General features: G+C 39.5%; 1 protein-coding gene across 2 annotated transcripts in view; it reads right to left on the bottom strand.

Moving 5' to 3' along the window:
• LOC138814055 (TBC1 domain family member 4) overlaps positions 1–25,365 on the bottom strand; it is a 157,478-nt gene that overhangs the window by 60,493 nt on the left and 71,620 nt on the right. For both annotated transcript variants that reach the window (XM_070002845.1, XM_070002847.1), the window contains exons 2-3: positions 4,794–5,357; positions 2,065–2,154 (exon numbers count right to left, since the gene is read on the bottom strand). In XM_070002845.1, the coding sequence (XP_069858946.1) occupies positions 2,065–2,154; positions 4,794–5,357 (654 nt within the window). The remainder of the gene's footprint in view (positions 1–2,064; positions 2,155–4,793; positions 5,358–25,365) is intronic.

The raw sequence follows: 25,365 nt of genomic DNA, 5'->3' as shown, positions 1-25,365 counted from the left end.
GGAGGATGAGTGACTGTGCTTTTAAGGATGCTTATTGGTGTTCCCTCAGGGCAGGAACTGCATTTTGTTTGTACAGCAGCTTTTACTTCAATACTTAGCTTAGAGCCCAATATGGAGAAGAGGCTTCTTCATTCAATATTCACAGAACACATACAGCTTGTCAGCTCTAATCCCAAGATACTGATTCTAATGTCCCATAGGATAGGACATCAGCTGGGTGCTGGTAAGAATCCTAGCTACTCAGGAAGTGAGATCTGAGAATAAAGGCTCAAAGCTAGCCTAGGTAGACAAGTCTGTGAGACTCTTATCTCCAGTCAGCCAGAAAAAGGCCAGAAGTAGAAGTATGGCCCAAAGATTAGAGCACCAGCCTTGAGCAAAAAAGTCAAGTAAGAGCAAGAGGCCAGTACCAACACATATAACCACACACACACACACACACACACCTCAAAGAATAAGACACCTGCCTTTGAGGGCTTATGATCCTGCATACACCGTGGGTAACTATGAAAAACACTTATATACTGGGCACTGGTGGCTCACACTTGTAATCCCAGCTATTCAGGATGCTGAGTTCTGAGGATTGTGGTTCAAAGGCAAGTCCGTGAAACTCTTGTTGCCAATTAACCACCAGGAAACCAGAAGTGGAGCTGTAGTTCCAAGTGGTAGAGCACTAGCCTTGAATAGAAAAGCTACAGTGCCCAGACCCTGAGATCAAGCCCCACAGTTGGAAAAACAAAAACAAAAACAAAACTTAATATAATACTATTATTTTTCATCCGAATATTTTAAGTAAGAATTTAGAAGTTTAACATATATCCTTCCTTAATTCAGATGTTACATTCTCTAAGTTGCTAGGGAATGTTTGTCTATACATCAAAATTTTAGATCTCCATATAACCAAAAAAATTCTAAAACAAAATATTAGGAGTGGAACTGTACTAGCTGAGACTGAGGTAAAACAAAATTAACTAACTGTACAAAACTCATTTTCAAAGGGAAGAACATCCAAGTAGCATATTGATAGCAAGGCGAACTCCAAACTTCAAGAGAGAATTAAAATATGATAGGCAGTTTTGATTTTTCACTGTCAAGATAAAGGGACCTTGAAAGAGCAGCTCCAAGAAGTATTGAGTCCCCCAGACCAGGAAAGATGCAGCTTCTGAACACTTTACCTGCCCACATTTAGACACAGACACACCTTCTATCCTGATAACTTCAAATATCTTTTCTTTTTTTTTTTTTTTACAGTACATTTTGGTAGCTCTAACCTTGGATGGATATTCAAAATGACCATTATGATTCTTAGAACACTAATTTATGCCTGACTTTACAATCATGTACACATTGGCACATAGTGATTCTTTTTAAATCCATAGTTTACAAATTAAAAAGAATAGACACACTGTGCCAAATTTAGTATTTACATAACTACAAGTCAAAAACACTAGTTCCCCATTTTACTTCTTACCACAAAATAAAAATCAAACATGATTCAGATACATCACAGGTTCCATTGCTGAAGATTCTGAGGGACCCTAGCTATGACGTGCTACCAAAAGATGTCACTACCACTGAAATTCCAGCAGTAAAGAGATGTAATACGAGAGAAAGCTGACTATACAGCGGAGAAAGTGTGAAGATACTGAGGAATTGGGCAGAACATACCACAGGAAAAAAGTTTTATTTTTAGGATATATCCTAAAAATAAATTTGTATTACATTGTTTCTTTTGTGTCAGTACTAGAGCTTGAAAGCAAGGATTCATGCTCTCATTTTTTTCACTCATGGTTGATGCTCGCTCACTTGAAACATGCCACCAGCTTGTTCACTGAAGATAAGAGTCTCTTAGTTTTGTCTGCCTAGGCTGATTTTGAATCTGATCCTCAGATCTCAGCCTCCTGATTTGCTAGGATTATAGGTATGAGCCACTGGTACGCAACCACAAATTCTTTTCAAAAAGATTTTTTAAAAATTTTAAGATTATAAAATGGAAAGGTCTTTAAGCTTAGTTGCTTTTTATTATTGAAACAAGATGATTTCTTCAAAATATAATGTGATACATACCTGAGAACAAGAGGAGATATCTTTAAAATTCTTCTCTAGCACAACTGATTTACTATCTGGACTGATCAGGTTAATCTCAAATCGTCCAACCTTTGGAAAAAAAAAAAACACTACAATTAAATTCAACTCATAATGACTTAATACCTCACTTTATAATTCAACAGTGAACTAATAACACAGATTCAAATCCCAGGATTGGAAGCATGGCCCAAGTGGTAGAATACTAGTGGTGAGCAAGCAAGCAAATCTAGCACAAGGCAAACTTGGTATTGGCAGAAAGAAAGAAAAGGAAAGGAAAGAAATGAAGAAAGGAAGGAAGGGGGAAAAAAAGAAATAGAAGAGAGAGTATTTTCTCAAGACATTTTTTTTCTTTGTTGAAAATCATGAAAACTAACATGTTCTTAAGTTAAAGGACACATATTAGAAATGACTACTCAAAAAATGCAACCTTTCCCCATTTTATGTTTTCTAAAAATAACAACATTTTAGGATAGTCAGATATACTCCCAAGTGGTCAATAAAATATGTATGTCATCATTTGCATATGGGTATATATATGTATATATATATGTGTGTGTATTTATGTGTATAATCATTTGTATATGGGTATATATGTACATATAAGAACAGAATGAAGCTGGGCATTGGTGGCTTATGCCTGTAATCCTAGCTACTCAGGAGGCTGAGATCTGAGGATCGTGGTTCAAAGCCAGCCCAGGCAGGAAAGACCCTGAGACTCCTATCTCCAATAAACCACCAGAAAACCGGAAGTGGCACTGTAGCTCAAGTGGTAGTACACTCGCCTTGAGCTGCAGAGTTGAGGGACAGTGCCCAGGCCCATAGTTCAAACCCCACGACCGACAAAAAAAAAAAAAAAAAAAAAAAAAATTGAAGGGAATGGAGGAAGTGTGTGTGTGTGTGTGTGTGTGTGTGTGTGTGTGTGTGTGTGTGTGTGTGTGTGTGTAAGTAACTGGTCTAAATAAAAAAAATTTACATTAAACAGCTATTCAGGAAAAACAAATCTGATAGTCCCCAAAAGGAGTGAAAACTCAGCTATTACCAGAAAACACCAGAGACAGGAGCTAGCAGAGTGGTTCAAACGGTAGAGTTCCTGTCTAGCAAGCACAAGGCCTGAGTTCAACCTCCAGCACTAGGAAAAGACAAACCATAAACAAACAAAAACACACAGAGACACTTTAACTAGATGCCAAGAGTTAACCAAAGCTACCATGAAACATGACCTTCTGTAAAATAAAATATTACATACTGGAACTGCTGACAAGTTTTGCTATGGTAATTCCCTTCCAGGGATTCTATAATAGGAAAAGTCAGGAGTTACCCTTTTTTATTTTATTTTTATTTTATTCCTTGGTGCGGATCCTGGGGCTTGAACTCGGGGCTTGAACTCAGGGCTTGGGTACTGTCCCTTGAGCTCTTGTGCTCCAGACTAGGGCTCTACCACTTGAGCCACAGTTCCATTTCAGCTTTTTTTAGTATTTAAGTAGAGATAAGAGTGTCACAGACTTTCCTGTCCAGGCTGGCTTTGAACTGCAGTCACCTAGATAGGATTACAGATGTAAGCCACTAGTATCCTGCCTTCTTGTTGTTTGGCCAGCGGCTGTTTTATTTCATTCCAAGAGAAGTCAAATCTTACAAGTTGATGGTTAAAGATACTCCACAGAACACTATCATAAGTTAAGCTTTTTAAGTCAAAAGTGACATTTGCTGTTGATGGTTAAAGTTGATGGTTAAAGATACTCCACAGAACACTATCATAAGTTAAGCTTTTTAAGTCAAAAGTGACATTTGCTGTCCCTACATGACATACAGGAAGTATTTTCAGAATCAAGAGAATTATCTTTTACCTTCACAAGACAGCCTGTATCAAATTATTAATAACCAACACTAACTCACTAGGACAATGACGTATGTGTGCAGGTACACACACATATGCCCGTGCAGTAGTGCTAGCACTAGAACTCAGGGAACTGCCCTTTAGCTTTTTCCAATCAAGGCTGGTTTTCTACCACTTGAACCACACCTCCACTTTTTTGGTAGTTAATTGGAAATTAGCAACTCTTAGACTTTTCTGCCCTGACTGACTTTGAACCTCGATTCTCAGATTTCAGCTTCCTGAATAGCTGGGATTACAGGCATAAATACTCGCACCCTGCCCTGTTCGCATTTCTTTAGTTTTCCCTTTTAGTGATCTAGTGTGTGTGTTCTCATCCGAACCACACCTGTATCTCTGGAAAAATCCTTTTTCCTCCCTGTCAAATCACACTTTCCTAGATTCCTATCTTTAAATCCTTTCCTAGATGGATTCTAAAGCTATGTTTTTCTAAAGACATTTTTTTTTTAGGAATCAACTCAGTCTCCCTCTGTATAACCCATGTAACCTAAGCCTTAAAAACTGCTTTAAAGAAAATCAACTCAGGCAATGCTCGTGTCAGAGATCCAGAGTGGCAGTCACAGATCACAATGCCAACCTCTCCAGCTTCTCTGCTCTCCTGCTTGCTGTTTCTCCACCTCCCTTGTCTGCTTGTGAGTGGGACTTCCATGAGGACCACTGGAGAAGGCAGCAGGCGGAATAGGGGAAGGGTGGGGGGGGGAGATGTCAGCCAGCTGCGCCCATCCAAGAAGTCAGGATGCAACAGGTAGAGGTTGCTAAGCAACCGGCCTGCAGCACCTGCCAGCATCCGCCCGAAAGGAAGGCCATCCCCACGCACCTGAAAGAGCATGGTTCTATTCTTCTCGGAGTCGGAGGGCTGGACGTGGCTGGGCGCGCTGGCGTGTCTCCTCCTGGGCTGTGACGTCTGGCTGTTCTCGTGAATCTTCTTCTGCAGGACGCCGGTGACGCTGCTGCAACGAGCCCGAAACTCCTGCTGCTCATCCAAGTCACCGTCTTCCAGAATCCGCTCCGGGAAGCAAACTCGATTGCTGGGCAGCGCGGGCTGGCTGGCCAGGGCTGGCAGGGCCGGGGGGCTGTCGGCGGGGCCTTCGGCCTCCTCGGGCAAGCTGTGGCCCGGGGACCCGGGCACCTCGGCCTCGGGGGGCCCCGGCTCTTCGCCCTGCAGCCGCAGGCGCAGCTGCTCGTGCAGGCTGAACTGCTCAATGCAGTCGTCGATGAGGCTGGAGGGGGCCTTCTTGTGCGTCACCGTCACCCTGCCGCAGTACAGGACCTCGAACTTCTGCGAGTTGTAAAAGGCGTCCTCGTTGTCTTTGCTGGGCTTGGCTCCTTCTTTCATGGCGGCTTTGGATAGCTGTCGTATGCTGCTCATGACATCAGGGACCTGGGGACAAAGGAGAAGTCTGATGTCTGCCATCGCTCCTTATTCACGCGTGCGTGGATTAGATAATCACCCTAAGTGATAGAACACAAGCAGGACGGACCCCTCTACCCCAGGTGGAGTGTACACTGACATCACGACTTCAATGGAAGTGTAATAGCCTTGAAATTGAATAGCAGTATCCTCTTTTACCTTTTGGGTTTTTTGTTGTTTTTTGTTGGGTGTTTTTGGGGTACTGGGGATGCTCTCCCACTGTAAATGCCTTCATTTCCCCAAAACAGAGCTATAAGACTGTCCAGGGCACTGACAACTTCTAATGAACTATATGTTTGATGGCTTTAAAAGTTTAATGAGGGGCTGGGAAGGTGGCTCAGTGGTAGAGTGCTTGCCTCGCATGCATGGGGCCCTGAGTTCGTTTTCTCAGCACCACATAAGCAGAAAAAAAGGCTGGAAGTGGTGCTGTGGCTCAAGTGGTAGAGCACTAGCCTTGAGCTGAAGAGCTGAGGGACAAGCCCTGAGTTCAAGCCCAGTACTGATATGTGTTCACACAAGTACACATGCACGCACACCTACTCCCCACTCCACACACACACACACACACATACACACACACACACACACACACACACATGAATGCACACACAAAAGCAACAAGTGACAGCAAGATGTGGAATAACTGGAACATCCCCACTGCATACAGAAATGTGAGTTGACACAGCACCTTGCAAGCTGTTCATCAGCTTCATGTTTTGCTTTTTGTTTTTTTGGGGTCCAGTTGTGGGACCTGAACTCTGGGCCTGGGCGCTGTCCCTCAGCTCTTCAGCTCAAGGCTAGCGCTCTACCACTTGAGCCACAGCACCACTTCCGGCTTTTTTTCTTTTTGCTTATGTGGTGCTGAGGAATCGAACCCAGGGCCTCAGGCATGCAAGACAAGCACTCTACCACTGAGCCACCTTCCCAGCCCCCGTCAGCTTTGTTTTGTTTTGATTTTGGTTAAAATTCATTTTGTGTTTCCCACTGTTCCCTCCCCTCCACACATGTTGATGCTTTCTGGTTTCATTTTGTTAAACAGTTTGTTAGGTATTCAGAGAATACACACCTTAGGACCTCTAATTAGATGATCCTTTAACCCCATATATGTTATTATGTATGTTTATATTTTAAATCTATTAGTATTTTACATCTGTTTATATTTTCAATCTCTTGGGTACTTTCTTAGAGTACCTAAGCCTACCTCACCATCCAGCTCTTCCTCTTCTATATGTCTTCCTAGAAGAGCAAGAAATATGTCCACACAAGAGCTTGTACTCAATAATTCATAGAAGCCATATTGCAATTGGTGGCAGTGATTCATGCCTGTAATCCTAGCTACTCAGGAGGCTGAGATCTGAGAGTCATGATTCAAATCCAGGCAGGGCAGGAAAGTCCATGAGACTTTTATCTCCAATTAAGCACCAAAAAAAAAAAAAAAAAAAAAAAAAGCTGGAAGTAGAGGTGTGAGTGGTAGAGCACTAGCCTTGAACTCAAAAGATGAGGGACAATACCCAGGCCAAGTTCAAGCTCTAAGACAGCACCAAAACAAACAACAGCATTTCCAATCACTTTCTTCCACCTTCATCCCACTCTCAAAAGCCAGAATGGCCCTTCTTAAGGTCTTTTAGGCCTGTTACTTTAGGATGGTAAAACAGCCATTCCAACATGAGCAGCTATGTTATATTGACTGTTTTGAATTTAAAGTCACCTGATAGGAGAAAAAAAAAAGGCATGGCACTCTGGTCTTCCTTCATTTCCTGAAAGCTTCCTCAACCCAGGGAAAGATATCTACCCAGAGGCATGAAGAAAGACATCATCACCACAGATGGGAGCAGACCAAGAGAAACCTGACAAACCAACCAAGTTCAACTAGCTCTACCTTCCTAAACGTTTTCACATGAAAAATTGCCCTAGCCCAAACAAATCATTTGCACAATTTACTACTGTTTGTCTGACTCAGCACATGAATAATACTCACCTAAACTACTTTGCATCTGAATATTTCTTCTGAGTATTCAATTTACATGTGGAAGTTACTAAGTAAACTTTCTATCTCATCTATCTGTTAATCCTGGTAGAATCTAAGGCTATAGAAAAAAAAATACCTCTTGCAAAAAAAAAAAAAAAAACCCTCTTATATTTCCCCTTTCTTAAAGACTAAAACATAGGTCTTCACAGCATCCTAGAATGTCTTCTCCAACCACATGGGACAAACATTCAGATTAAGTCTTCAATGTGGCTATACATCCTCCTTTATTTTATTTTATTTTATTTTATTTTATTTTATTTATTTTGGCCATTCCTAGGGCTTGAACTTAGTATGGGCTCTGTCCCTGAGCTTCTTTGTACTCAAGGCTAGTGCTCTACCACTGGAGCCACAGGGCCACTTCTAGCTTTTCCTGAGGAGTTAATTGGAGATAAAAGGTCTCAAAGATGTCCCTGCCCAGGCTGGCTTCGAACTGTGATCATCAAATCTCAGGATTACAGGTGTGAGCCTGGCATCCTCCTTTGAACAGATGGTCCATCGATGGTCCATCTAGACTTGTACCTTTCCATCCTCCAACCTATCTCTGACTACATTCGCTTCCATCCACTGTGCTCCAGGCACACTAGAAGCCTTGCTAATTCTTCAACTCAACAGCCTATTTCCAAATGAAGTCTCTGCGCTCCCCTCCTGCCCTATTTGTTCATATATCTAAACCCATGCTTCAACATTGCCTTGCACAACAGCGCCCCCATGTGTCTACCACCCTAATCCATACACATAAACTCATGTGGCCAGCATTCAGGGGTTTTGTCAGCTTTGTTACAACCCACACACTTTAACAACTTTACTGTGCTATATAACTCCTTTATTATGTAACACAACATATAGGTTCTAAGAGAAGGGTGGTTTCTGACTTTATTTTTTCCCTATTGTATCTAATTGTCTAGAATAAATCCTGTTTTGTAGAAGTTGGTCCTCAGTGTAATCTACCGACCCCACAAAAACTTTTCCAAAATTGTTCATCTTTGTTTTCAGAATTATAAAATTTTTAATCGTAACAGTTGATTCCTATTCAGACACATATCCGTATCTTCTAGTGCCAAATTTAAAACCAGAATTTCTACTCTTTCACAGCATTACTTGGGATATACTGCTGCAGTATTCCCAGCTGTAAAGTGGTGAGAATTTCAGGGGCAGCCTGAGTATTTCCTATGGGAAGATAAGTCCTTCTGCCTCAGCTCCAGTGACTCACGCAGAGCAGCTGACACAGCGTCAGGTGTCTGTGAGAGCATGTGACTAGCGACCACAGCCCTTCATCTTTGGTCCTTGACTTAACACGTGACTTACCCTACTTGAGAGGCCAAAGCTGCAGAGAGTGAGCTGACAATTCACTCAGCAAAAAGTAAGATGCTTTTAGAGACTTGAGCAAAGCCCTGAGAGAATCATCTGGTCTCCTTCACTATCTCTGTTCCATCATAGTCTGTTCATCTGCTATCAACCCAAGCACTCCTAAACTTCCAAAAGTATCTACAGAGTGTGGAATCACAATCGTCCTTATGACGTGCGTGTGTGTGTGTGTGTGTGTGTGTGTGTGGAGAGAGAGAGAGAGAATGTGAGTTTTTTTTATCTTATCAAATAACTGTGAATGATTTGGGTTCAGTCTCAAAAGTTAGTGTTTACAAAAAAGACTTAAAGTCAACTCAACCTTAGTGTTATCAAGTCCTCTAAATTGTTTGACTTTCTTTACTGTTACATAGAGACTTCTTAAGAGAAAACCTGCTGGGTGTCACAACTCCCATAGTCACATGAGGAGGGACCGTGTGCTCAATACCTAAAAGATTCTGAAAATGACCTGATTTACACGTGTAGAGCTTATCACCTTAAATTCTTCAGTGACGTGGAGAGGTAATCTTCCAGGAACTGGAGGTATTTACATCATCAAACAGACTTCAGTAGCCTTTAAAGGCTCTCTGAGGTTCTAACCACAAAGTCAAAGACCTGGGATAACCTTCAATGACCTAGACACTTCAAGGAAGAGTTGGACCAAACAACATTCAACTCTTTCTGCTGTTCCTTATGTGAAAGATAAGCTATAAAATTTAGCCTTGCACAGCCCTGCCAAAATACTCAGACACATCGATAATGTAGGATAGTAAAATATACGTAATAGTAAAGTATCAGGATGATAAACTGTTAGGATAGCAAAATGTTTCTGAGACTGTTGCTCAATGATACAGAACTTGCCTAGCCCCCACAAGGCCCTGGGGTTGATCTCCAGCAATAAAGTTGTCGTCCTCATCCTCATCCTCATCTATAGTAATAAAGGCAGTTATCACAGAACCACAAAAACCTTTTATTGAGGCAATTATTTAAGGAATCCACAAGATTTAAAATCGCCATCCAGTGCTTGCATATACCTGCTATTTTGAAATAATAGCTTTCTCCTATAGCATACTCTTAACATGTTTCATAGATAGGTAGATAGGTAGGTAGGTAGATAGATAGATAGATAGATAGATAGATAGATAGATAGATAGATAGATAGATAGATAGATAGATAGATAGATAGGGCATGTTATATCATTCCAACATCTCTCTCCTTTACCATTGCACTGTAAGTTTGTGAGAAAGACAAGATTTTTATTTCTTTCTAGAACTCTTCATCTGACCAGTAGAAAAACAAGCTGCACTCAGCACTTGAATGCGTGCTGTCAGCAAACAGAAGCATACACATCACAGTGAACAAAACTAGAGTTCTGATCAAAGTTCTCCATTGTTCAAACAGGGCTAGTAAATTCCTGTTGATGATTTGAGATATCTGGCAGGGCCCTTGGAAATTGGCTCATTGCTCACCAAAATAGGAAGTTGTTCGTCCCCCTACATACGCTAAATACTTATCTAGTTATTCATATTTAAGTTACCGTAGTAACTCCATTACTCAGATTCTGCCTACAATCCATGGAGCCTGATGAGGATTTCTAACCAGTTCCAAACAAGGTTTGTATGCTGTGGCACCACGCATTCAATCTTTAGAGCACAGCAATACTGGGGAGAAAAACCCTCCACTAAATTAGGTGCTATGAAATTTCTGTTCTGTCCGTAGCTCTGCCAGTGTTTTTGCCTAATATCTGCAGGAAGAAATCTTTCACCTCTGCACAGTCCAGTTCTTTCAAGTATGAAGTGCAGGGGAAACAGGCAGCTGGTCAAAACGGTCTCATTCAATCCAGCTTCTTTGTCTTTACTTTTGGATCAGTGTCAACACAGGAGCAAGAGAAAATGTCTTTACACATTCAAGGAGTAAGAAAATCATTTTTATTACCACACCAGAAATGGCATTAGTCATTGGACTTATTCATTCTCATGAACTCACATCAAACCAATTTATCAAACAATAAAATAGTTTTCCACAAGCTTCAGAGATTAAGAAAAGGCACTGTGCCAGCTTTAACTAGTGTTTTGCCATTATATTCTCAGTAAGTTGATTTTAAAAAAAAACTTAGATTCAAGTACCAAAACTTAGATATTAAAGCAATTCTTCATTCCAAACCAAAATATTGCTGCTCAGTTCCTTGAAAGCATGCTGAAGTCTTTTCCTTAATTAGCTATACTAATAGCTAACAAACCCATTGGTATTTTAAAAACTACATTTTATCCTACTTCAAAAGAAAACAAATTTTACAACTACCAGTACCGATGCTTCAAGGTGGATGCAAACAGAAACATAGGAGGGAAAATCCAGATGCAAAGATTGCTTAGGAAAGATACCTTTGATGAGGAAGCCTGTTGAACATTGGCATCTTTCACAAAGAGAACTGGATATCCCCCGCTGAAGTCACGGGCAGCATTATCCCTTCGCTGCCCTTACGAAGTCTTCTTTGCATGGGCAGCAGCTGGCTGTATTCAGGAAAGCCTACATTATCACTATGCAGCTAATGGTAAGACTTCCCTTGAGTGACCGTTATTGCTTCAAAAGTTAAGTATTTCCTGAGAGTGCAATCAGGAAATACACAGATTGTCCGGAACTAAAAAGAAAAAGCTTTAACGTTCCTCAAAAGGAAACATTTTATTTTTCATGACTCATGCTTTTCTTATGCCATTAAAATAATCACAAGGGTCCAACACACACTCATCATGAAAATAAGAGATTAATCTAATATAGTATGATGGGGCTTTTTTCCCCCTCACAGATTTCTGAATGTGAAAACAAGATTCCTGAAATACTTTTTCATTATAACTGCCGTATATTTTCCAATTGGCATGAGTTTAACTGCTGGCTTCATTATTAATCATTTTTCAATGATGTGGCTAGCACAGCAAGATTTAAGTAAATATAAAAATTTAAAGTTGAGTTAAAAACATGGAACACTTCAAGTAAACTGAAAGAATTGCCTAATGGGTGTCATATAGAGAGCATGGAAAAGATATATACTTGTTTCAGAAGGAACATATGCCTTTAAGGGAAGTGCATGTTTCCTTTATAATTCTACTTTGCTTAAGAAACAAGATTATACAGTCCAAGCAAAATAGGAAGATACTGACTGCATAGTTGGCAAAGAAAAATTCTGTATTTTGAAAAATAAAAAATGTGGTCATTTAAAGGGACCATTTCTACTGCACTTCTTAAAATCTCACCTTCAAATAATGGAAAATAGTAGGAGGTACATATACCCCATGAAACAGTTTATTGTTATTAAGGAAACAATGCTGGGTGCTGGTGGCTCACACCTGAAATCCTAGCTACGCAGGGGGTTGGATCAGAGGTTCCAACTTAGTCTGGGCAGAAAATGAGACTCGTATCTCCAATTACCCAGGTGTAGGGATCTCTGAAGCTGAGCTGTGAGACCTTGAAAGGGTTGAGAGGTTGGAAGGCCTCCTTGTCAGGCCTGGGAAGGCTGAGAAACGGGCCTGGAAAGGTTGAAACACACAGTTCTGGAGAGCATTAAGAGGCTGGAATTCTACCTCCTTAGACAGTGCTGGTCTTTGAACCACAGATTGCGGAGAGTAACCTGGAGGATGGTTTTTTTTTTAAAAAAATGGGAGGGGAACCATTGTAATAGTAGAGAAAGAATTCTGAATTAAATGGTATCTTAGGAAAGCCAGCAAGGAGATAAGCAGGACACATACCTGGGGAGGAATATCTCAGGCACTGAGTCCAAAGGCCCTGGAACACAGGCCTTCCCTTGTGTGCAGACACTTGAAAGGATTTCAGCTCCTACTCTTAGGGAGGAAGAAAGACACTGGACAAAGGTAGGGCTCCATGGAGAAATGACATGATTTACATGATTTTTTTTTTTTCCAGAGGATTTCAAAGGCTTTCTTTGTGGAAAATGGATGGCAATCACACCAATCCTAGATGATTCTGGATGATCCTGGATCATTGCTGACTCATATAAGAAATCTCTATCATGGAAATGGCAAGTAGCAACAAGCTTCTAGATATAATTTTAAAAATGATCTGTGGGCAGATCTGAAGCAGTGTATAGAAGGAGGGGAGGCCGGATGACTTCATGGTTTGGGGCCAGAGGAAAATCAAATGAAATGAAATTGCTTAATGCTTTCAATGATTAGAAGTTCTGCGAGAGATGATAATTTTGAGAAGCTTATGGAACACAGGAGAGAGATCAAGGCTGAGACAGAAAACCAGAACTTTTTAGCTTATAAACAGCATTTGAAAGCCCTGAGATTAAGATGACTTCATCAAGTCAGTAAATAGAGATGACAGAAGAGAAAGGAGCAGAGACAAAGAAAAGGAGGATTATGGAGACCGAGAAAAGTATCTCCTAGGGCCAAACCCTGAGGCTTACACGTTTACAGTTCTGAAGATGAAGAGACATGAGCAAGGCTGAGTCCGGCAGTACACACCTATGGGTCCAGCTCCTTGGAAGGCAGAGGTAGGGAGACAATCTGGACCAAGTTACCACAAAAACCTTATCTGGAAACAAACTAAAGAGCAAAAGGGCAGGGTGTGGCTAAAGTAGCCACGTGAGGCCCTGAGTCTAATCCCTAGCACCAAATGAGGAAAAAAGAGAAGGAGAAGGAAAGGAAAACATGTAAGTAAACTGTTTTCTCTGCTTGGGATGAAACTGGAAGTTTTCTTATATAAGTTATTTTTACGTAAGGAATAAATTTCAGAGGATAGAGCACAGCTCAAGTGCTGGATCACTTGCTTGGCAATTGTGACACCTTGAATTCAAACCTCATTACAATCAAAAGAGTTTGCATGAACTTAAGGGGGAAAAATAAAACACTATTCTGTAACTTGTTAAAATAAGAATAACATAGTTTGGGGGGCTGGGAATGTGGAACATAGACAGGCTCAAGGTCAGGCCCCAGGCCCTGAGGTCAAGCTCCAGGACTGGCAAAAAAAAAAAAAAATAGTTTGACTATAAAATATTCATTTATGGGCTAGGAAGGTGGCTCAGTGGTAGAGTGCTTGCCTTGCATGCATGAGGCCCTGAGTTTGATTCCTCAGCACCACATCAGCAGAAAAAAAATCTGGAAGTGGCGTTGTGGCTCAAGTGGTAGAATGCTAGCCTTGAGCTCAAGAGCTGAGGATCAGCACCCAGGCCCGGAGTTCAAGCCCCATGACTGGGGGGAAAAAAAGCAACTTGAAAATATTCATTTATGAATAACAATTCAGTAATTTTTTCTTCTATGCTTGGATAAGAAATTGTATGTAGATATAATATTTAAAAAAGCAAAATAAGAAACAAAAGTTATAAAGTAAGAAAGTAGAATATCTCATAAATATGTCATCAAAATCTTAAGCCACCCTCCCCCACAGTATAACCCCCGTTTTCACGTTGGTATAATTTGGGGAGGGAAAGGGAAAAAACAAATTGTTTAAACAGGGATACAAGTGGACCCATTGCAACAATAAGATGTACAAGATGCTATGTTGAAAAAGGAACTTTACAACTTTGGCAGGGGAGGGGGCAGAGATGGGAGCGTAGGGATGGGAAGGAGAAACAAAGGAGGAGGCAACAATGCTTGATAAGAAATGAACTCATTACCTTGCTCATGTAATTGTAACCCCTCTGTATGGTATTTTCACAATTAAAAACATATTAATACTTTTTAAAACTAAGTATTTAAAAAAAAAAAAGCCAGACACCAGTGGCTCAAACCTATAATCCTAGCTACTCAGGAGGCTGAGATCTGAAGATTATGGTTGAAAGCCAGCCCAAGCAGGAAAGTCCGTGAGATTCTTATCTCCAATTAACCACCAGAAAACTGGAAATGGCACTATGGCTCAAAGCGGTAGTGCCCTAGCCTTGTGTTGAAATGCTGAGGGACAGCACCCACCCCACCCCCAAAAAAAATATCACTTTTCCATTTCTGATTATAAGAACAGACTAGATGCCTAAGAAAGATCCCTGAAATGCTAGTATTTACTTAGGCTGGCACTATGAGATCTATGGTTTTGAATTCAGTATATTCCTATATCCAACCATAAAACACTATTACCTACTTATTCAATAGGATGCATTCTATTTGTCACATTAGTCCCACTAGGTACTTGAGGCTCAACAGGAATAGCTTAATACCACTGTATTTATTACAACAAACACTAGAGGGAGCATGTTTACATGGACTAGTTTTTTTTAAAAAAAACTTCAAAAAGTATAATACTAAGAAACAAACTTTACAATTTGGAGGGGGGAGTAGTTGAGGAGGTGGGAGGGATGGGATGGTAGGGGAAAAACAAAAGGAGAAGGCAACAATGCTTGATAAAAAAATGTACTCATTACCTTGCTCATGTAACTGTAACCCTTCTGTACTGTATTTTCACAATAAAAAACGTATTTTAAAAAAAGTGCTACTGTTTAGAAAATATTTTTACCACTACTTTCCTTGCATCAAAGTAACTACTGACAAATGTAAATTTAACTGCTTGAGCAAGTCTGGCAGTAAAATTAATAAGCTGATAAAGTTAAACATTTTTATGGCAGAATCAGGACCTGATGACATTTTAATGTTAAGATTTTTTGAAAGAACATCATCAACATAATAAGAAAATTTTTATTATGTTCCTTTATCAGGACATTTGAAAGCATTAAGCCAATTACTCAAACTATTGATACTAGATAATGTGTAGTCTCAATTCATGAGGGTAGAACTTCTGAGCAACACTTAGTTGTGCAATGACAGGCCTTAGGAAAGGGGCAAGGGCCAGAGATCCCAGTGGGACGTGGATACCACAGCTCCCGTTGGGATCCGAAGATAAAGTTGTAATATTATCAGGAAACACAAGCGCCACACATTTCTCAGAAACCTATTTTTATCCTGGCCTTCCATATTACTTCAGACATTTATACCACCACAACAGATTTTTCATGTTGCAAATGAAATTAATATGGCATTCTCCAACACTTATTTAGAGACTACAGTTGCTTATTAACATCAGCAATCCTTAAAGGTGTGTATGTCTCTTTTCTTAAGAAGAAAAATTCTATGTTCACTTCACCCATGGATTTTAAACACATACACACACACACACACACACACACACACACACACACACACACACACACACACACACACACACACACACACTTGCTGCTATCCAAAAATAGGCTGGAAGAAAGACCATAGCAAGCAACCAGATGCCTGATCTTTCACCTAGAATGGTACATTTCAAAGATGATGCCAAAATGCTGGGTTTTCCCCAGTAAGCATTAATGTTGGAGCTCTGTATGGAAAAGTCTCCAACTCTCACAGTAGAAAAACTCGTGGAAACAATAGGAGTTATAATGAAATATGCCTGGTGCAGCTGATCCCAGTGGATGAAAAATTAATACTATGATATCTTGCAGTATTCCTTCTTCCTGTTTGAGACTATAGTGAATACATCTTAGGAAAGATTCTGAACAGAAAAGGCATTCTCAGAGCTGGTGTTAAGTGTTCAAAGGCATTCTTTGTTGCTCCATAATTCTCAATATTCGCTTGCCAGCTCCTTCTCTTGAGTGATCTAGCAGAATAACCTCAAGGGAAAGTCACCAACTTAGGTGAATCAACAAAGGACAGGATGTTCCTGTCACCACTTCTTGTGCAGAAACACAAATGATAGGCTTGAGATTATGGGGGGCGGGTCTAAGAAACATACTTCTATGTGCAGTACATGCTGCCACAAGCAAGAACGTTCTACCTGTGAGGCCTGGGAAATACCACTGCACTGCTTAGAAACCACCTGAAAGAGTGCACTGTCAGAATGAGTCTTTGCCCAGTTCATATGTAGCTCTAGCCACCCCTTCAAATGTACATTGTGTGAACAGACAACTCCCCACTGCAAAAGAACTCATGCCAGCAACACCGCTTACTTCCAATTCATTGCTCTTTTTCATTTTCACGATGTGTGAAGATTTTAAGTAAACTATCGTAACTTGGTATCCCAAAGCACCTCTCACAAAGCATTTTTTGCTTGTCAATTTTATGTATAGAAAACATAAAGCTCTCAAATTTTAATCCTCTAAAGCAGATCTCTTCAGAATTTAAAGTTGAACGTGTTATAGCAATATGTTTTCCACAATGTAATAATCTTAATTTATCTAACATCCAAAATAACTCCTAATATCCATCTTAAAAAGATTATGGCTGTATTTAAGTGTTAGCATTTGTACTCAACACAACTGATGATAAAAGTCATTAGAGGGGCTGGGAAGGTGGCTCAGTGGTTAAAGTGCTTGCCTTGCATGCCTGAGGCCCTGGGTTCGATTCCTCAGCACCACATAAGCAAAAAAAAAAAAAAAAAAGCCGGAAGTGGCGCTGTGGCTCAAGTGGTAGAGCGCTAGCCTTGAGCTGAAGAGCTGAGGGACAGTGCCCAGGCCCAGATTTCAGGCCCCATGACCGGACCCCAAAAAAAAAAAAAAAGTCATTAGAAAAAAATTGTTCAGTGGTTATATTCTCAATGATGGATAAAGTGGCCTAAAATTATTTCAATCAACCTTTTCAAACTAAGGATCAATGGAAACTTCAGGTTTGCCAAACTAAGCCTTGATTTTTATACAAGAACAACTTTCAAGGAAACCTAGGATGATATTAATCACAAATCAGCCAGGAATGACTTAGCTGTAGTAGACACTGCGTTGAGATCCAGGGGTTTCAGTGGACTCTACCCTCCCCTTTACCCAATCTCTCCATCCCTCACATAATAGCCTTAATAAGGCCATTGAACCCCAAGCTTCTCCAGTAATATGCACAGAGTGAACACGAGACCCAAGCCAGGTCAGGCTGAATTTCTCCTTAATGTTTTTCCAACAGAAGGTGGGATGTAGATGTGGTTTTTTGGGGGGTTTTTTTTGTTTTTTTTTGTTGGTCGTGGGGCCTGAACTCTGGGCCTGGGCGCTGTCCCTCAGCTCTTCAGCTCAAGGCGAGCGCTCTACCACTTGAGCTACAGCGCCACTTCCAGTTTTCTGGTGGTTTATTGGAGATAGGAGTCTCACGGTCTCTCCTGCCCGGGCTGGCTTTGAACCGCGATCCTCAGATCTCAGCCTCCTGAGTAGCTAGGATTACAGGCGTGAGCCACCAGCACCCGGCTGGGATGTAGATGTTTTTGCATATGAGGCTTCCCGGGGTTGAAGAAGTCCGCTAGGTGCCACAGGTAATCATGTCCCTTCACAGGAGATAGCTAGTGTACAGTAATGCACAAATGAAACAAGAGGAAAAGAATTAAAGCTGACACATGGAATGATAGCATCCAGGCTGGGGCAGGCCACTTGATGTAGAATGCACACATCCTGGGAGGGGTGGCTGATGCATTCTTCATCCCCTAACATTCTAGAGCCACTCCAGTATTTTTCTCACATGGGTGGTGGATTCACCCTTGCATCTAAGTGTCCTAGCTAGGTTATAAGTTGTGAGAATATCCCGGTTAAGGAATTAATGTTATATATAAACTGTAGAAAGCAGTCATCCCCCTGGGTTCATCAGCTATGACTAAAACCCAGAACAACAATAGAACAACCAAGCCGAAGTTCACTTTCCACTGATCTGAAAGTACAGTTGAGGTACAGGGCTGTTTTGCTACTCATTGCCCTTAGGTATCAAAGACTCAGGTTGCTCCTACATTGTTCCTTTATCATGGGGTCCTTGACCTAGAGGAACTTACAGCATAGTTCTGACTCTCAACCTACTAGCGAGTTTAAAATTCTATTTCTAAAGAAGGAAGAACAGACATCAGAAACAATTTGTGTTCTTGTCATAATTATCAATGACGCATTAGAGATAAGGCATGAGTCAAACCTCTTCAAAAAAGAAAAGCTAGGGATGAATGTAATGCAAAGTATTTAAGTCATGTAATGGTTCTGAAAAGAAAGCATCCAAACCAAAGCTTCAGAAATATGTTTTAATAAAGATAGATGGGATCAGATGCTTTAAGATTTACCGAAACTGATGAAACAAACAAGTGCCCATCCCTCAAAGATACTCTGAAACTATTCCTTATTTTGTTGTCATGTCCTAAGGACAACAAATCATTTCTGATGGTAGTAATGGTCAGCTCCATTTGCAGCAGTGCTGAAATTCATAAATATGCTTTCAAACCCCCACATGTTAGTCTGGTAATCATTCCCACTTCTATAGAGAAAGCTACAGAGCAATAACCCACAAATATCCACCAAAACGTATTTCTTTAGTCTTGCAGTATGTTTCAGCATATATTAAGCAGGTATAATCACAGAGTAATGTGCTTAACAGGTAGAATTGAAATTGAGCTTCTTAATCACACTCAGTCTCACAACTGTAAGTGGAATTCTGTCTTACAGGACAGACATAGGTAACATCATCATGCTCTTATCCAGTTAAAAGACTTATTGAGCAGTGAAGGGTCAATGACTGGTGGCTATTCTATTTCATTTTAATCATCTAAGTTATGTACTATGCCCATCTGTCATCATTAGCCGTATATACTCTGTGTAAAATGAATTGTTCTGCCTTGCTTCATAGTGGGAACTTCATGTCTTCGGTGTAAAACAGTAGGTTTCCAGTTGCAAGGCAGCTGCTGATTAAATCTCAAAACCTGCTTGTGCAGTAAGGAACCTGAAGCTTCAAAGAATGAAGCAGCACAATGTTAAACATACTTGTAGTGTCTCCAAATCACACTCTTTTCACAAGAGCTCGGATCCTACCAGAGAAGCAGCTATGAACATCTGCTTATGCACAACACATCTTACTTTTGTAGCGTTTGAATGAGAAGTCCAAATATATAAATTATTTCCTTATTCTTAACCAAGATCATGTTTGCTTCTAGAAGAAAATATGTGAGTAATCTCTTTCATAAAGGTTTCAAGATGACCCTGAAAGCCAATCACAACAAACAAAAATGTCCAATTGTAGCAATCATGTGACTCAAATTACACTATATTATCCCACTTGGGCACTAAAACAATATCCTCATCCACTGACTCTACTATTGAAATGTGAATTCACTGATGAATCAAATTCAGTCAAGAGCTGCAAGAATTTCAATGACAAAACATGTCAATGGCATTCTGCTCATATATACTATATATATTTTTATAGATACATGCAAGCATGAATATTATTTATGTGTTATATATGTATGTTATATATGTGTGTATATATGTACATATATATTAGATATATATATTTGACTATTGAATTGAATGTGTTAGCAATTCAACAACCTCTAATATAATATGAATCTCATGAGCCATGTCTATTTGACTTCTACCTACCATAAACATAGAACACACCAACACTGTGCAAAGGAAGGCTGCTGCCAGTGCTATCTGTTAGTGAATTGGTAGAAAATTCATTCAGAAAATGATTCATCAGAGTCAAAAACTGTACTTTTCTTCTCAGGATCCACACAACACTTCTACTTTTAGTTAATCCAATCAACCATGATCATTGTTGGTAACATTAGCTACACAAATGAAAGCTAATTATTATCAGTTTTGCTCATGTGACTTCTCTACTAAAAGGCAGACACATTTGAATATGAGATGCCTATAAATTGTAATGAGCTAAAAGATTAATTTTTAAAATCTTAAGTAACACTATAAACAATTAACTCACCACTCCTTTGCCCCTATAGTACTATACATTTATATACTCTAATTCTATCTATTTCTTGTGAAGAAGGAAAATAGCAAATAAGCTCATACCTTCTTGTCTATATTTGTTTCCATAAGATCATATCCTAAAGGAGTCCTGACATAGTAAGCCAAAGAAATTCCCCACATCTTCTGCCACTACTGCTGGGAGACTTTCCATTTTCCAAATCAACAGAAGATTTCTGTTCTAGAAAGAGGTCCTTACCTTTTTTACTCCAAAATGCCAAATCACGATGAGCCACAGACCTAATGGTCTTGCAGACCTAGGTTCCAGCCCTCGCTAACTAGCTATGTGATTGCAGGCACACTTTTTAACCTAACTTAGCTTTGGCATCATTGTCTATAATATATAAATGATATTAGTGGGGTTAGCTTATTCATTTCCTCACTTCCTGTGTCTCTCTTCCCCTGGATTCTCAATTTCCCCCTGAACAATACAATCAGATCTGTCGGCCTAAATCAAAATTTGTAGTCTCCCATTTGACTCAATTTCCTAGTGAGATTACAGAGTGATTACAATGTCTACTAAATGAAGTTCCAAAAATTTGGAGACTTACACTGCTCTGCTTACAGCTCCTGTACATAACCTGCACTGTACAACTTTATTTAGAGATCTTCCTGAATACAAAAGCTCTTTTCAGTCTCTTTAAACCTCTGCTTTTCAAAATGGTTGCTTCTAGCTACTGGTGAAATTAAGCCCAGAATGACTAAGGAAGACATTTTGAAATTTTCAGTAATTTCAACTCATTAACATTTACATTCGTAAAAAGTTGCCTTTATTCAGTTGCTGGAAAACTTTATGACTGGAACAAGCTGTATGTAAAACTTCTTTTTCAACTGTTAAACTTTATAAACCCTACATATATATCAAGTGTTTTTAGTAAAATTTAGCTTCCGAGCTGAGCCATGCTGAATGTATAAAATATATAGCAAGCTTTAAGACATTAGCAAAAAAAAAAAAAAAAATACAGAATATAGAATAGCTCAGTAAGCTTTGTTAGTGAAATTATAATACACTCTATGTGCTGAGTTAAAATGCTATTAAAATTAATTGCACCTATTTCTTTCTTTTAATGTGTTTACAATGAAGTTTTTTAAGTGCTACAAATTTGAATTCCTCACACTGAATTTCAGCTGGATAGCACTGAATTCAAATTCCATTTCTTTCTTGCTTTTTTTTGGGGGGGGGGTCAGTCATGGGGCTTGAACTCTGGACCTGGGTGCTGTCCCTGAACTCTTCAGCTCAAGGTGAGTGCTCTACCAGTTGAGCCACAGCACCACTTCTGGTTTTCTGGTGATTAATTGGAGATAAGAGTCTCACAGACTTTCTTGCTCAGGCTGGCTTTGAACTGCAATCCTCAGATCTCAGCCTCCTGAGTAGCTAAGATTACAGGCATGAACCATGAGCACCCAGCCAAATTCCATTTCAATATACCCTTCAAAGTCAAGTTGGTGTCATGAGCTCTATTAAATGTCTATTCTGAGTTTTCTAACTAAAAGTAACATCTCTCCTCCTACTTCATCCATGACAAAAACTAGCATTCAATATCTATTTATTGATTACGTAACCTACTAAATAGATGTGCTTCATGCATATATTTGGACATCTAAATAATTTGTCTTCTGGCCTTATTTCTTCCTAGAAGATTCTAGACTCTTTTCTTACTTCATGACCTCATTTATTGGAATTACCTAGCATCAGTGGTGTTTTGAGCAGTTTGATGGCAACTATTCCAGACCCTCTAAACTTCTACTTCAATTTAGGAATAGGAAAAAAATTAAGAAAAAAAATAGTTTGCTTTAAAATAAAATGTTACTACAAAAAAAATGTTACTACAAAGAAAAAAATAGGAATAAAAGCCCAAATATTTGAAAATTCTATTTCAACAAGACTCATTCAGACAAACACAAGATAAATGGTTTTGATATGATTAGTCCACAAGTTCATGAGCTGATTTAACTTAAAAAAATATTTTGGGAAAGCTTATTCCTTCAACATTTCAAAAGTAAACAAATAAAAATCATCCTTACATTTTTAAAGATTCCAATTATAGTTAAAAGAACTCAAGAAACATTTTCCAGGAACTTCCTTTCCTTTATTAAATGTTGCTAAAACTCTTCAATGAAGTGTAAATATTGGATAAGCACATATGCTCTCTTTGAGCCTACTGAATAGAATGTGGAGAATATATATTTAAATCTCCCAGGAGAACTGCCTCTAAGGCATTCAGCTCATAAGATGTACTCAGAGAACAGGGCAATGGAGACCAAAATCTATGAGAAAGAACAAAGCCTGTTCATCAGCCAGCACAGGGCCCTTCAGCCCACATTACCCTCCGGGAAACTTCTTTCCAATCCCAGGGCCCCATCCCAGTTACGCATTCCTCCAAATTCCCATCACACCCGGAGCTACCTCCTCAGAGCACTTCTGCACTATGTTTAGTCACCTAATAGAGTCCTTTTCTCCCACAGATCTCACAGATGTGTCTCATGCCTCTTTACCCACATAGCAAAGGCCACGTATATGGCTTGTGTTCAATAAATGTTTCAAAACAAATAATGAATGATCAAAGAAAGAATCAAAGAGATTCTTTGACTCCCTGAGTTTACAATACACTTGTCAGGTTCTTGCCTGAACCCCGAATATTTTCAAAAAGGAAAGTAGTAATCATCAAATTCTAAAAAATGAAAGAGGACATGCAGCCTTGGGATGATGACTATTAATGGAAGTGTATGAATGCTTCGTGAGTTAATACCTTGCACTCACTCGCTGTGCAGAATATGTGCTATGGACTTCCTGCTCCATGTCCTTTCTAGATAACAGCTCTGAAGTATTTATCAAGTATTTGTTGCCTGCTAAATGTTGGATATGTCTTACTAACTTTAATCCTCACCTCCTTTAGGGGAATCCTATAATTACCTTCACTTTGCTGATGAGGGACTGTCCTACATTTTGCAGATTTACTTAACTCACTTATAAAAATCACATCTTCTGAATCCTGAAGAAAATATGATATATTCCAGTCTAGACAGAAAGATGGGACCAAAGACCGTGTGAATACAAACCTAAACTAAACATCAAATATTGGGTTTCTGTAACAACAGGAGCTTATAATTAACTGTATATCCTTCAAACATCCTGGAATTTTCACAACCATCTTCATTTTAATCAGACCCTACAAGGCTTGCTCATAAAGACCAAGAAGAAAACAAAAGCTATTAATGTACTGCTAACATTATCAAGAATCTATATCAATGTCTACAGGATCAAGACATTATCTTAAACACATCAATTCAAACTATCATATTTAAGTGATAGGCAATAAATTTGGACCAAAAATCATAACTACTACTTAGCATCTCTAAGAACTAATACACGATGATAATAGATTTGTGAGCACTTTTTAATGTGGCTAATTAGTTTCTATTTAAATGGCAAGTGTTATAAAATAGTAAAATGTGAATTTTTTAATATAGCTCTGTTGTTTTCTTTAATGATAGATGTTCATTTAAAAAGAATAAAACTAAAACCAAACAGTCCGGTGCTAGTGGCTCACACCTATAACCCTAGCTACTTTGGAGGCTGAGGACTAAGGTTTAAAGCTAGCCCAAGTCTAAAAGGCTAAAAGACTCTCATCTCCAGTTAACCAGCAAAAAGATGGAGATGGAGGTGTAGCTCATATGATAGAGCACCAACCCTGAGTAAAAAAGTCAAAGAAGAGCACAAGGCCCTGAGTTCAAGTTTCATTGTTGATACAAAAAAAAAAAAACTACATCTCAGAAAATTTTAGTGATGATGGGGCTGAGAAGGTAGCTCAGTGGTAGAGCGCTTGCCTTGCATGCATGAGGCCCTGGGTTCGATTCCTCAGCACCACAAAAGCAGAAAAAAAAATCCGGAAGTGGTACTATGGCTCAAGTGGTAGCATGCTAGCCTTGAGCTGAAGAGCTGAGGGACAGCGCCCAGGCCCAGGCCCCACGACCAGACCCAAAAAAAAAAAAATTTAGTGATGAGTCTTCTACAGACATCAATAGTAAAACAGTTAATATAAGCATACATTTTTGATTAAAAAACATCATTCTACACATAAAGTTTTATGACCTATTTTGTGATTGTAAACATAGCTTATATGTTTTTCCACATCAATAATTTAGGTCTTTAACATCATCTTGGAAAATGATGTGTGTTTGGTTTTTTTTTTTGTCAGTGGTAGGACTTGAACTCAGGGCCTGGACACTGTCCCTGAGCCTCTTTATGCTAAAGGCTAGTGCTCTACCACTTGAGCAATAACTTCCCTTTCAGTTTTTATTGTAGATAAGAGTCTCATGGGAGACTTTTCTGCCTGGGCGAGCTCTGAGCCATGATCCTCAGTTTAGTCTCCTGAGTAGCTAGGATTACAGGTGTGAGCCACCAGTGCCCAGCTTAGATTTGACCAAACAATTCCTACTCTTTAATCTTGTTCATGAACCAGAGCTTCTGTATCCCCAGCCATATCTATCAATATTTCCCATTTTTAGAAAGCCAAATTACAAAACATTTAAACGTTAAAATAATAATGTATTATACATAGGCTGGGAATGTGGCATGAAGCCCTGGGTTCGATTCCTCAGTACACAGAAAAAGCCAGAAGTGGTGCTGTGGCTCAAGTGGGTAGAGTGCTAGCCTTGAGCAAAAGAAGCTCAGGGACAGTTCCCAGGCTCCAGGACTGGCAAAAAAAAATTAATAATAATAATAATAGTGTATTATAAATTAACCTAAAAGATACATTCTTGTGAAAATAACTTTGTTTTTTAAGGCAAAAAAAGATACATAGACTGGCATTGTTTCACATTATTGAAAATCTTTTTTAAAGTTCTGGGCTAATAGAAGGCAGTTAGATTCTCTGATCTGGTCTGCACTCAGCCAGTCATGATACAA

The sequence above is a fragment of the Dipodomys merriami genome, unplaced genomic scaffold (assembly GCF_024711535.1).
Source record: "Dipodomys merriami isolate MVZ:Mamm:240054 unplaced genomic scaffold, mDipMer1.0.p SCAF_6, whole genome shotgun sequence".
NCBI lineage: Eukaryota > Metazoa > Chordata > Mammalia > Rodentia > Heteromyidae > Dipodomys > Dipodomys merriami.
The sequence above is the reverse complement of the archived record's forward strand: the minus strand, read 5'-3'. Positions and strand labels throughout refer to the sequence as shown.